General features: G+C 43.7%; 1 protein-coding gene across 1 annotated transcript; it reads right to left on the reverse strand.

Moving 5' to 3' along the window:
- Window positions 1–3,224: 3,224 nt before the first annotated feature.
- On the reverse strand, window positions 3,225–12,847 carry ADPRH (ADP-ribosylarginine hydrolase). Its single transcript, XM_007532105.3, has 4 exons — window positions 12,672–12,847; window positions 10,497–10,822; window positions 6,922–7,282; window positions 3,225–5,718 (listed from the first exon to the last, which is right to left on the reverse strand). Exons 2-4 carry the CDS (start codon window positions 10,807–10,809, stop codon window positions 5,304–5,306), a joined length of 1,089 nt encoding a protein of 362 aa, XP_007532167.1. The 5' UTR covers window positions 10,810–10,822; window positions 12,672–12,847; the 3' UTR covers window positions 3,225–5,303.
- Window positions 12,848–13,285: the final 438 nt, after the last annotated feature.

Here is a 13,285-nt window from a genome sequence, read left to right on the forward strand (position 1 = left end):
TAATAATGTATTTTAAGGCTTTATTGGCTTAGGTTTTAACAAGTGTACTAAAGGAGGAAGATATGTGTTAAAAAAATACTACCAGCCCCAGGTATGGATTGATCTTCAAAAGTAGGTGTAGGTGTGATTTGGAAAGGAAGAGAAGATGGGAGCGTGGAAGGGGAGGGGAAGGCAAACATGTACAAATATAGACAGATAGTCGCAGAAATAATAGTTAACCTGTATCTTCAACCTTAGGAGAACTGCTGCAGTTTACAGTGGAGGGAATGAGGATACAGAACTCTGGTCATGGGAATGGTGCCAAATTATACTCCTGTTGTCATAGAATTTAATCAATATTAAATAACTGGGCTGACAGGCTATGTCACCTGTACCTCCTGGCACTGGCAATGTGGGGTTAGTGTTCACCTACCATCCAGAATGATGAGATGGAAAATGGCTGTTTTCAGTTTCCCACTTGATTAGAACTGCCTTTATATCACCGAATCTCACAGGCTTTGCTGCTGATATAGAAGAGAAAACTCTTCTGTTTTTTCCTGAGATTTCTTTCACTGGTAGTTAGCAGAACTTGCAGTTACAAGACAGACCACAAGAATTCTATTAGCATTGATCAAACAGCAGATCTATGACACTTAGATCTTAGCAGTTTAGAAGATGTCAGAAGAGAATTCTAAAAAGTAGGTTCAAAAGTATCATCTGTTTTATATCTGTATGGCTGGTTTGGTGAATAGTCTGGATTTAACAAACAACAAACAATTTTATTTTTTTCCCCAAACTACTGGCTTCATAATACTCAATTGAAGCTTGTCTTTTTTTTTTTTTTTTTTACCTCCAGGGTTATTGCTGGGGCTCAGTGCCTGCAATAGGAATCCACTGCTCCTGGAGGCTATATTTTTCCCCTTTTGTTGCTCTTGCTTATCATTGTTAGTGTTGTTGTTATTGCTGTCAGATATGACAGAGAGAAATCGGGAGAGGAGGGGAAGACAGAGAGGGGGAGAGAAAGATAGACACCTGCAGATCTGCTTCACTGCTTGTGCACCTGGCAGGTGAGGAGCCAGGGCCTCGAACCAGGATGCTTACGGTGGTCCTTGCACTTTGCGACATGTGTGTTTAACCTGCTGCGCTACCGCTGGCCCCCACTTCTTGTCCTGTTATCTAGCATCATCTTAACTAGATTTCACCCTCTTTTTAGGTAATATGCTTCAAACCAGTGTTTTTCATCATCACAAATTTTATCATACTGTGAGAGATAGGCCAGAGCACCTGTCATTTTATGCAGATTAAATGCAGAGATTCACACATGCAAGACAGTCACTGTACTTTCACTTCCCAGCCTAATTTCTCATCATTCTGCATGGTAGGTAAACACTAACAAGGTTATTGTCAGACAAAGGAAGGCCTACAAAAGCTGGATAAGGGCAAGAGACTACATACTTTAATGATGGCTCTTGGGTCATTAACAGGCCACCCCATCATCTGAGAATCCTGAGATTCCCACACAGACACAATGGGCCTAGACCTCTAACAGATCCCTGTCTTCACTGCCACTGGTCATCTCCATCAGGAACAACATAATGGACCTCTTTGTGGGCCCCTATAGGACCTTGGCCTCAATGTGGATCAACAATAGTAGGAACTGTTCCATTATCTGAAGGGAGGTTGAACAACATACTTTACCACTCCAGGAAGATGGGTCCTGAATTAGTGTAGCCTGGAATGTTCCCAGCTGTGACCATATGAGAGCTTAGACCTACAGGGATGCAGAGGTTACATAGGCTCTGTACTGACTATGGGCCCCAGATCAAATCGATGGGTTTACAGTTAACAATATTTATATGCTTTTCCCATATTTGGGAACTATTCTCTTCCCTGATACAGCTTTCCAGTCCTTTTCCAACTATGACACCATCTTCCCAGACAATAACCTGAGTCCACCTGCATATTAAATGTCAGGCTCAGGCAAAAACTAGTAAAAGTCATGGGCCCCTTGCAATATACCTAAAATAGACCCACTAGCTTTTTCCAAAATGGAGATCCCAAATCTTCATCTGCAATATTCTTGCCTTTAGGTTCATGATTAGTTAACAATTTGTTCTGCTTTATATCTTAACTCTTTTTCAGCCACCAGATCCCAGATACTACTATGATGTCAACCTGACTTCCCTGGGCAGAGGACTCCACCAATGTGTCCTAGAGACCCACCTCCCCAGAACCCTACCCTACTAGGGAAAGAGAGAGACAGGTTGGGAGTATGGATTGACCTGCCAACACCTATGTTCAGTGAAGAAGCAATAATAGAAGCCAGACCTTCCACTTTCTGCACCCATGATGATCCTGGGTCCATGCTGCCAGAGGGATAAAAAATAGGAAAGCTTTCAAGGGAGGGGATAGAATACGGAGCTCTGGTGGTAGGAATGGTGCCCCTCTTTATCCTATGGTCTTGTCAGTGTTTCCATTTTATAAATAAAAATTTAAAAAAAGATAAGACAACTGCAGACCTGCTTCACTGCTTGTGAAGCAAACCCCCTGCAGGTGGGGACCCAGGGGGTCTAACCGAGATCCTTGTGCTGGTCCTTGCACTTCACGCCATGTGCACTTAACCCACTGTGCTAAGGCCTGACTCCCCCTAAAAGTACAATTTTGATTGGCTATCCTGCTAAAAAGTTTGCTGAAATATTTACAATTCCACAGTTGATTTTTAAATATGTAAGTACATACAAGAGGTGTTTTTTTTTTTTTTTGAGCCAGAACAGAGCTTTATAATTTCCTAGTCCCTTTATGCATAAAAGAATGTAAATGCCTCTGTTGGAGTCCCACTTCAAAAAGTTCAAGCCTTGTGTTGTTAAGCCAACACACAGGCCTAGTTAAAACACTAAAGTCAGAGAGGATATTGTGCAAATGTAACCATGGGCAAGGACCTAGATTGAAGCCCCTGATCCCAACCTGGAGAGGGGAAGCTTCAAGAGTGGTGAAGCAGTGCTGCAGGAGTCTCTTTCTCTCTTCTTCTCTATCTCCCCCACTCCTCTCAATTTTTATGTCTCTATACTCAAAAAGTAAACACATATATAACACAGTGATTGATGATGATAATAATAAGGTACTGAAGTCTCCATCTCTCCCAGTGCATTTTGGCCAGGTCACTCTTGACAATCCTGACTTAGAGAACACAGGAAGCAGATATGGAAATGCATGTTGCAAACATTCACATCAACACAAAATGATGAAATTCCAAAGCAAATATTTATTTAATGTCTTCCATGAACCAGGCAGTGAGGCCATAGTAAAAGTCACAATCCCTCACAAGAAGTCTAAGCCTGTCCACCTTCCCCCATCGGAAGATACACATCACCACACAACAGTTATCGATGTGTAAGGGGAAAAGGGCTGAGGGTACAGTGAGAAGAAAGTTTCCAGTGCTTGAAAAATCAAGAGCAGGTTTCATGTTGGAGGCTCTACTTGAGCTGGGACTTGAGGAGCGAGTGAGTCATGGTTTACCAAGAGAAAAAGGATGAGCATCAAGAAATGAACGTAGGGGCTAGTGAAATAGCTTACTTGGTTAGTGTACTGCGTTGCTATGTGTAGGCTCAAGCCTGGCCCCCACCACATTGAAGGAAGCTTCAGTGCTGTGGTTTCTCCCTCCCCCACCCCCCAACCCCTGTCAAAGAGGAGAAGGAGAAAGAAATGAAGATAGGAGATCAGGAATCATTTTTATAAGCTCAGGACGATCAATTTGTGATTTGTGAAGATAACTCTAGAAAGCAAGCCCAGAGTTAGAGGCACTAGGTAAGAGATTAGTCAATAACAATCTTTTAATAAGCCTTGATTAGCATGCCCTGTGTCCCCAAGCGAGAGATGAAAGACAAATAAACCAACAAAAACATAACTGATAGCATGCTAAGGGCCACACCTAGGAAAAAGTACAGTGCACAGCTAGTAGCCGTTCTCCAGAACTGATTAGTTTGAATTGCAGAAATCCAGTGTAAGTAAGAATACCTGGTGCAAGGTGATAAATGAGGTAACAGATGTTAAAAATGTTTAGGAGGTTGGGTCATTTAGGAAATGCTGTTGGGTCTCCATGTATAGCCCTGACTGTTCCAAGCATCTTACTGGCTGCCATGGAAAGTATCACTATATCTGAGTTTTCACCTGAAGACATTCATGTCGAGGCAGGCCAGGATGCACCAGGAGTCAGCATCGCTGACATGGTCATCTGCCATAAATACCCTTGCTTTGCTTGCTTCTTGGGAACAACTCCAAAGAATGCCTAACACAGAGGAGTCAGACAGTGTCCCAATTGCCCACAGTGGCATCTGAACCTGCTCACTGTTAACACACCTTGTACTGCTTCTTTCCTGCTTCATTCCCTATGTCCTGCCAGTGCTTGCTTGCTTTTTTCCCTGTTAAGATGTATCTACTTAAGAGAGAGAGAGAAGGAGGAGGAGGCGGAGGAGAAGAAAGAGAAGAGAAGAGAAGAGAAGAGAAGAGAAGAGAAGAGAAGAGAAGAGAAGAGAAGGGAAGAGAAAAGTGGAAAGGAGAGTTAAAACCAGAGCATCACTCTGGCACAAGGGATGCTGAGAGTTGAACTCAGGACCTCATGCTTGAGAATCCAAGGCTTTATCGACTTGCACTTTCTAGGCCCCTGTAACAGTACTTTGTAAATTATCTCACAGGTAAACTCTTTGACTTAAGACCTTGTCTCAGAATCCAAGGCATTATTCACTTGCACTTTCTAGGCTTTAGCACTTGCTAAATTACCTCACAGGTAAACTCTTTGACTTATGACCTTGTTTCAGAGTCTACCCAATCTGAACAAGCAGGGAAAAAAAAAAAAAAAAAAAAAAAACCTTAGTGAGGACCAGCAAAATAACTCACTTGTATAGTGCACAGCTTTATCATGTGACCAATCCAGGTTTGAGCCTAGCCACCATCACATTGGAGGAAGCTTTGGTACTATGGTCTCCCCACCACCACCCCCTCCCCCCTAGTTTCCCTCTCTCTCCATCTTAAAAAAAAACTTAGTGAAAGATCAGACAATAAAAATGAAAAATCAAATATGATTTCATGAGAATTCAGGTGTGAGAGTTACTGACTACATTTACTGAGACAAACACTCTATGATTTGACAAAAGGGATAGATTCTGGGAGAACAGGAGGATTTTGGTAAAAAAAAATGAGCTTCAGGTATCCAAAGGACTTGGATTACAAGTGAATACTTGGTCCTGGAAAAAAAAGGAGCCAATAAAAGAAAACAGAAAAGAGATTACACAGGAGGAGAGCTCAATAGAAATGAGCGTCACATCACCCTAAAGGGCATTTGCAGCATTTTCCTTCGACACAAGAGAATATAAAGCTCTAGCTGTCTCTTCTAGCCGGTTTCTGTACTCAAGTTTCTCATAATTGGAAGGACTCACTCCTCTAAAGCCATGAATAACTCCCCACCAGCAGCCAGCAATGGCAGCTGTGGAATCACTGTCTCCACCGTGGAAAAAGGCTCGGTGGGCAAGCTCTTTCCAGGAGTCCCCAGCAGCCAGGAGGGCATCATAGGCGATCATGGGAGCATCGTGTCCACTGCTGCCGCCCCAGCCAGAGTAGCTCAAGGAGGTGTAGAACTGGTCCCTCTCCTTCACACCAAAAGGCTTGGGGAAGGTAGGGGTTGATTTGCCATCCAAAATCCCTCTAAGTTTTAGGTATTTTTCCCACTGGTCTTGGAAGTAGGACCTGTAGCGAATGGGGGAAAAAAATCAACAATTATTTGAAAAAAAGTGACGCCAAAAGTCATAAGGAAAGGTACCACTATCAAAAGGATGCGTGGGCAGGGAAATTTTTTAGATAACTTCAGTTTCTTAGATTCAGGTCAGCAGAATGGCTCACTGGGATAGTGTGCTGCTTTGCCGTGTTCACCAACCCAGGTACAAGCCTGACCCCTCCCACACTGAAGAAAACCTTGGTGCTGTGATGGTCTCCCTTCTCTCTCCCTCTCTCTGCTTCTCTGTCTCTAAATTTAAAAAAATGGGGGGTAGAAAGGAGAGAAAGAAAAAGAGAAATAAAAGTGAGCTCTAAACAGCATTCATTTAATAACTTCTAACATGTATTTATATAAAAAGGGTATTGGGAATTATGACTAAGAAGCTATATGTCAAATTGAAGACAGCAATAAATACTTATTGTTCTGTATTGAAAATGATATATGTCAACTTTCAAGGGGGGACTTTGTTCATTTAGTCTGTCATTATATACTTGATTACTTATTTTGTATTACTGATTTAAAAAACAATATATATGTATATCTAGGTATGCAATATGTGGCTTGATTTACATATGGCATACTGAAATTATTACTAGGTTCATGCTATGTATGTACATACATACAAGCAGACCCTCTGCTTGTATAATTGCTTTTTTTTTTCAAGGGTGGATTCTAGAACATCATAAAGTCAGGTAGTTTTAACAGAAAGCCTCTGAACCTTATCATTCTAAGAAAGATAGTGTGAAGTAAACTTAGCAAAAAAGGGGAAGATAGAGCCTTACCACATATTACTCAGATGATGGGAAACCCTAACTTCTGGGTATCCTTACCAAAGAAAGGTTCAAAATATTATTTGTGTGTCAAGGCAACACTGAAAAGACAAGTTCTAGGATATTTGTGGAGAAGTTCATTTTAGTATAGGATTGCTAGAAAAACCATAGAAAGTTGGAAAACAGAATTCCTAACTAGAGAAGTTCTTAAGTATTTAATTGACTACTTCATAGCAACCACTGCTGAAACTGATCTTGAAATTAACAGGCGGGCAGGGGGGCTGAATGTATCTTAAGACAAACTTTGATAGCGAGAACCATATGGTTGCCCTGCCACTCACACAAATGCATGGGTACATACAGATTCAACTAGCTTATAGCACGACCTGCTCTGAACAAACTTACCAGTACTGAAGATTCTTCTCCACAAAGTAGCCTGACTGGACAATGTATTTTTTAGCTTCTGGTAGCACCTCCATCAGTTCTTTCCCCCACTCCCAGGGTGGCCTGCCGTTCACAGCATAGGCTGTAAAAAGAGCAGACACAAGGGCTCCCAGGTAGCCTGTCGGGTGATGGTGGGTCATTCGGCCACTTTCGATGCTCACCTGGATCAGAGTGTCCAGCTCGCTTGGGTGAGGGAACCTGAGACCGATGCACATGGCCCGCATGGCAGCCCCACAGCCCCCCTCATGGTTGTTGAAGGGGATTCTCCAGCCATTGTCCTTGTCAGGTTCTAACAGCATGGCATTCTGCACTGAGGCACCACCTGGACAAGAGTCAGACAGGTCTTGGGGTCAGTGCAACCAAAGCCAAGGCTCCAACAGAAGGAAAGAACCAAGTCCTCCAAGTTTTTTTTTTTTTTTTTTTTTGGTGGAAAGGGAAAAATAAAAAATATATAATGTGAGTACCCTCAAACTCCTATTCACCAATATTCCTTACTTTATATACAGTGGTCTCTCACTTGTCCACAGTTATGTTAGTTTCGGCTACCTGATATCTGAAAACATTACATACAGTAAGATCTTTTGAAAGACCACATATCCATACAATTTTCATTACAGTATGTTATTGCAATTGTTTTACAGTTATCAGTTGTCTTGCTGTAACTGATCTACAAAGTTTACTTGTAAATTTTATCAGTATACTTATAGAGGAAAAAAACACAGTAATCGGCACCCTTCTGCTCTTTCAGGATTTATCACATATCTTGCAATGTATCTCCTGCAATGAGGGGTTTGGGGTGTTATATAACCCTTAGCATAGGGAGATTAATAACAAAAGGAGCAGACTCAATCTTAAAATCTTTGCCAGTTATTTTTAAGGTATCGTAATAGCTACAGTCATGGGTTTAACATATCATTCCCTTCTTAAAATAAACAAAATCTCAGAATTTAAGAACTTTAACTAACATTATGTAACTAGTTAGTTCATCAGTGGCCCCACCAAAACCATCAGACTCCAAGTCCAAGTTCTTGATAGTGCAATGATGGCAGAGTTCCTAAATGTTAGAAAGAGGTCACACACTCTAGGGAGAAAGGCTTAGAGGAAGAGCAATGGGTTCAGAGAAACAAGTTTTCTGGGTTCTCTCCTGTGTGTGAATCCAGGGGATGAGGTTTATGACATCTCTCCATCCTACTAGAAGCTGTGGATACACACAGGAGCCAAGCAGTAGCAGCAATGTGGGGTGTGGCACTGTCGTTCCCTTATGGTCAGTTAATTCACAGTGTTCTGCATGGCACAGGTGAACAAAAAAAAAAAAAAACAACTTTACATTTGCCAAAATAAGAGAGCAAATGCTGAGAAAAGACTAGAGACTGACTTTTAAGACCAAACCTTTAGGGTTACCACAAGCTTCTGGGTAAGTGTATGTGTATACGTGGTAGGGGTATTTTCCATCAAAAGTCAACCTAGGGCTGGTAAAAGAACTCACTTGGATAGTGTGCTATTCTGCCATATGTGCAACTCAGGTTCAAGCCCAGTGCCCAACATACTAAAGGAAGCTCTGGTGACATAGTGTCTGTCTCTCCTCTCTCTCCTTCTCTCTCTCTGTCTCTCTCTTACTATGTCTCTCTCTCCTTCTTTGTTTCGGTCCATGCCTCTACCTGAAAAAGTTGTCCTGGAGGGGACCGGGGTGGCGGCGCACCTGGTTGAGTGCATGTATTACAATGCACAAGGACCTGGGTTCGAGCCCTCGGTCCCCACCTTCAGGGGGAAAGCTTTACGAGTGGTGAAGCAGAGTTGAAGGTGTCTCTTTGTCTCTCTCGCTCTCTATCAACCCCCTCCCCTCTTGATTTCTGGCTGTCTTTATCAAAGAAATAAAAAAATTCTTAAAAGAAAAAGTTGTCCTGGAGTGGTGAAGACAAAAAAATTAAGAAGAACTAAATTGCATTCCCAAAATTCACATGTTGAAGCCCTAGACCGTAGTAATTCAGATGGGGGCCCTATTTTGAGACTAGGCCATTAAAAAAGGTGACGAAGTTAAAACAGGCCAATGGGGCCCAAATTCAATCTGATTTGTATCCCTACAGGAGCAAATTTGGACACACAAAGAACAAAGATGTGAGTTATAAGAGCACATGGTCAGAGGAAGGTCGCTGCAAACCAAAGAAAAGGGCCTCAGAAGAAACCAAAGCCGGTGACACCTCTATCTCTGGCTTCCAGCCCCACAGCCGAGATCATAGTGCCTGTGGAATTTGTTGTGGTAGCCCCAGCTCACTAACACAGGAGGAAATACAATTTGGATGAACTAGGGAAAAGGTGACTCAAATCACCTGGTGGTTCATGTGACCTTAATAAGCTTCCAGAGTAGGCAAGAACCTCTTGTGGCATACCTGGAAGCAGAAAAGAAGTATTCTACAAGACTCTTTGAAAAAGATACATAAGAAAAAAAAAAAAAAGGTGAGGGTGGAAGATAGTTCACCCAGTACTGCATCTTTCTTACAAGGAAGGTGGCCTAGGGTTTGAGTTTCAGCACGACAGAAATACCACAGCACCAGAAAGAAGGGAAGCTCTGTGGATGGTGGATGAGTATTGTGGTGTCTCCCTCCCCCTCTCTCTGAAAAAAACTGGGGGGGGGAGGGGAAAGGTGTTCTGGAGACTGGCGGAATCAGTATTTGTTAGGCCTCAGCACTGTTAAAATTTTTTTTTTAATTTCTTTTTAAATTTCTTATGACTACAAATTGATAGGAGTGTACATAAACACCATTCCCACCACCAAAATAAAAAGATTTTTTAAAATAATGTTTCCAGGAGATAGCTCTCCAAGTAGAGCAAGCACCTCATGATTTGAGAGACCCTGTGGCAGAAGAGCACTATAACACCAAAGGAAGTCTCATGGATAGTGGAGTGGTGCTGTGGTTTTTCTCATTTACTCAAGGTGTATCTCTCTCAATCTAAAATGGAAAAAGTGAAAAAATTTCATCCAGGAATTGTGGTACTGTGCATGTGTGAGGCTCCTCCACATCACATACAAAGAAATAATAAATATATTTTTTAAAAAAGCCTTATACTTGTTCATTACAGAAACCTAAGAAAACGCAAGTAAACAAAAAGAAAATAAACACATCATCCACACACAAGTATTAGTATATTTGTGTATATTCTTCCAGATTTCCATATATACATATATATATATTTCTAATATCAGTGAATTTAATAAGATACATGCTGGTTTGTGACCTACATTTAAAAAAAATACATAAATTCTTTCCATCTCAGTATTTATCTGCATAGTTTTAAATGGCTACAAATATGTCACCATAATTAAATAAACTCTAGGATAGTTAGGTTTCTGTTTCACAACTGTGAAACTAAGACTTTGACACTTGAGGTACCAAAGGTTCCAGGTTCAATCCCGAGCACTACCATAAACCAGAGCTGAATAGTGCTCTGGTAAGGAAAAAAAAAAAAATCACAATCACCATTCCTGTGCTTCTGCTTATCTCTCCCCTCTTCTCCCCACATCCCACTGCTGTGCTCACCTGGTGCCCGGCCATCCATGTCCTCCATGCAGTCTTGGTAATTCTTAGCAAGGAGAGAGTACAATCGGGTCAAGTTCACGGCTGTTCCACCTTCCACAAGAGCTTCTGCTGTTGCTAGGTGCATCACCGTGTCATCGCTGACCCTCCACCTCTCCACATCAATGGCATCCAAGCCTCCAAGCTTGGCCAACTGCTGGTGAATCGTCTCCCCACTCCGAAGGAACTCCCACTTGCCATTGCGGTACCCCAAGGCATCTCCAACTGCACTCAGTACCATGGCAGCCACATATCTCTCTGTCAGTTCACCACACATGGTGAGGCTGATGCTGGGGGATGAAATAAAGACACACACTGGATAAGGAGAGCAAAGATGCAGACAATCCCTGAGGACATTTCACTGAGCCCTCACTGCTGGAAGGCACTGTGCTAGGTATATCTCCTTTAATCCTAACACCTGCTCTATGAGGAATGAATGTATAGAGCCCATTTTACAGATGCATAAATGAAAGAACACAGAGATACAGAAGACTTGGAAACGTTAAATGCTTACAAGGCTAGTAAGTGGGAGGGCTAGGGTTCCAATTTAGGTTCATCTGATCCCAAAGCTCACGATTTCATCTGGCTTCATCTTTGCCTCTCTATGGACAGCAATTCCATTGAACCCTACAGGTCGTTATCTCTTTAAATTGGAATTTGGCCTCAGGAGCATCTCCTTTACTTCTCACTAGCATTACAAAGCTCAGTTTACAAAACACCTGTACACTCTCTGGCTCATTGGTAGGCAAAGATTAAAGTACACATTTCACAAATAAGAAAAGTGACATTCAGAAAGGATTCATTTAACCATCAAGTATTGGCATCGAGAGCCCAATCTTCTAATTCAAGGCCACTCAGAATAAACCTAATGACTTTGGGCAACTTCTTTGTACCTCAGCCTGCTCATCTGTAAAATGGTAGCAAAATATTAACAACTACCTGAATTTGTGGTGTGGAGTAAGTGAATAAATGTAAAACACTTAGAACAGTACTGAATATGACATAATTTTTCACTGTTGTATACACAACCAGGGAAAATGATTTTTCTGTTATTGAACTTCCACAAAGCTTCCCATTTAATGGCAATATTTAAATTCTGCATTCCCTGTAAATGACTGCCTACTTGGATCTTGGGATCTCAGCTAAAATCCCCATCCAGCAATAGAATCCCTGAAGAAGTCCTGATACCTTGTGGGTGCACTTCCACTGGGCCCTATTATGTAGCATTCACGCTCAAAGTCCTCTTCCCCCTTCTGCCCTCACTTTCTCCACGCCAAGCAAAAATTTTCAAACACCGGTGGACTAGCTCATTATCCTCTCAGCTCAAGCTCTTTCCCCACCCAAGATGCCCTTCCTCCTCCCCATTTACTGACACCCTATTTACTCAGGGTTTAGTTCAAGTGTAAGGGTGGCCAGGGCCTCTCCAACTCCACTGCTGTGGCCAAGAGAGTGCAAGCGGGCAAGACCTGTACCCAGTAAAAAAAAAAAAAAAAAAAAAGGAATGGATCATACCAGTGCTCAGTACCAGTCATGCAGATATCTTGGCTGACACCGGCTATTTGTAAGACTACACACACCCGTGTGTGTGTGTGTGTGTGTGTGTGTGTGTGTGTGTGTGTGTGTGTGTGTGTGTATTTGTACATGACACCTAGGAATGGGAGTTCTTGACTACTAGACCCGACTCTGACAAGATTCAGTTGTGCGATTCTGAACAAACCACCCACCCCAGACTTTCCCAACTGTAAATCAGAGAGAGCGGGACTAGAGAAATTCCTGGGCTCCTGTACCGAGAGCTTCAAAGACTTTAAGCGGCTGCAGACAGCCCATCTGTGCGCCCTCTGTTCCCTCTCCCTACAGAGCCCGCAGACTACAAAGCCAAAGAGCCCGCCGCTACTTCCGTCCAGTCCTCGGTTTCCGGCGGGCGGCGGCCGCGGGGCTCTGGAACAGACAAGCACAACCTGCAACGTGGCGGCCACCGCTCCGGGAGCCCTGACAACCCCGCCACTTTCAGGACTCGCCCGGGTTTAGGGGGATGGTCGCCGAGGAACAGGAGCAGGGTGCACGGGGTGGTGGGTGGGGGAGCGGGCTGAGTGGGCGGGGAGGGAGCGCGGCGGCGGCGAGGGGGAGGGGGGATTGTACCTGGAGCTGCCGGGAGAGGCGCCCTTGCGGGTCGCTGGTCTGAGTGGGCACCCGGGATCCGGTGCGGGCAGGGGCGAGGGAGGTGCTTCTCCAGCGGCGCCGCAGAGACCCGAGCGCTCGGGCCAAGGGAGGAGCTAGGGCAGGAGACCCCGGACTGACCGCGCCCAGGCTCCGCGGGCGGGGGAGCTGTTTCCGCGCCTCCCGCCCGGCCAACCTCCGCCCTTCCGAGACGCGGAGACCGCAAAGCGGCCTCCTGCAGAGCTGGGACCCGAGTGAGTCACCCGGCTGCACCTGTTGCGGGTGGTCGTGGCACCCAGCCTGCTGTTGGGGACCTGGTGTGGCCCCCACCTCGGCCTTTCTCCACGCCCAGTTGCTCTGGGTGACAGTGAGCCAGGATGTGCCCATATACATGAGAAAGGACATCAGCGTCTAGCCTTTGCCAGGACTCTGTGCGGACCCCAATAATAGTACCTACCGCTTAGGGTGGGTCTTAGGATCCAATTAGCTGATTTAACTCGTCATTCTTTTAGCAACAAAATAGGATGGTTTTCATTCCGAGACTAAACAAAGACAAATTAAGATTACTTTTATCTGAATAAATTAATTAATGATGC

This window comes from Erinaceus europaeus, chromosome 9, assembly GCF_950295315.1.
Source record: "Erinaceus europaeus chromosome 9, mEriEur2.1, whole genome shotgun sequence".
Lineage (NCBI taxonomy): Eukaryota > Metazoa > Chordata > Mammalia > Eulipotyphla > Erinaceidae > Erinaceus > Erinaceus europaeus.

Excerpts from the sequence above, each read along its gene's own strand:
- ADPRH (XM_007532105.3), bottom strand. The coding sequence starts at position 10,809 with ATGTGTGGTGAACTGACAGAGAGATATGTGGCTGCCATGGTACTGAGT. Across the intron at positions 7,283-10,496 it reads CATGGATGGCCGGGCACCAG|GTGGTGCCTCAGTGCAGAAT; the intron begins GTGAGCACAGCA and ends ACTCTTGTCCAG. Across the intron at positions 5,719-6,921 it reads GAGAAGAATCTTCAGTACTG|GTCCTACTTCCAAGACCAGT; the intron begins GTAAGTTTGTTC and ends CATTCGCTACAG.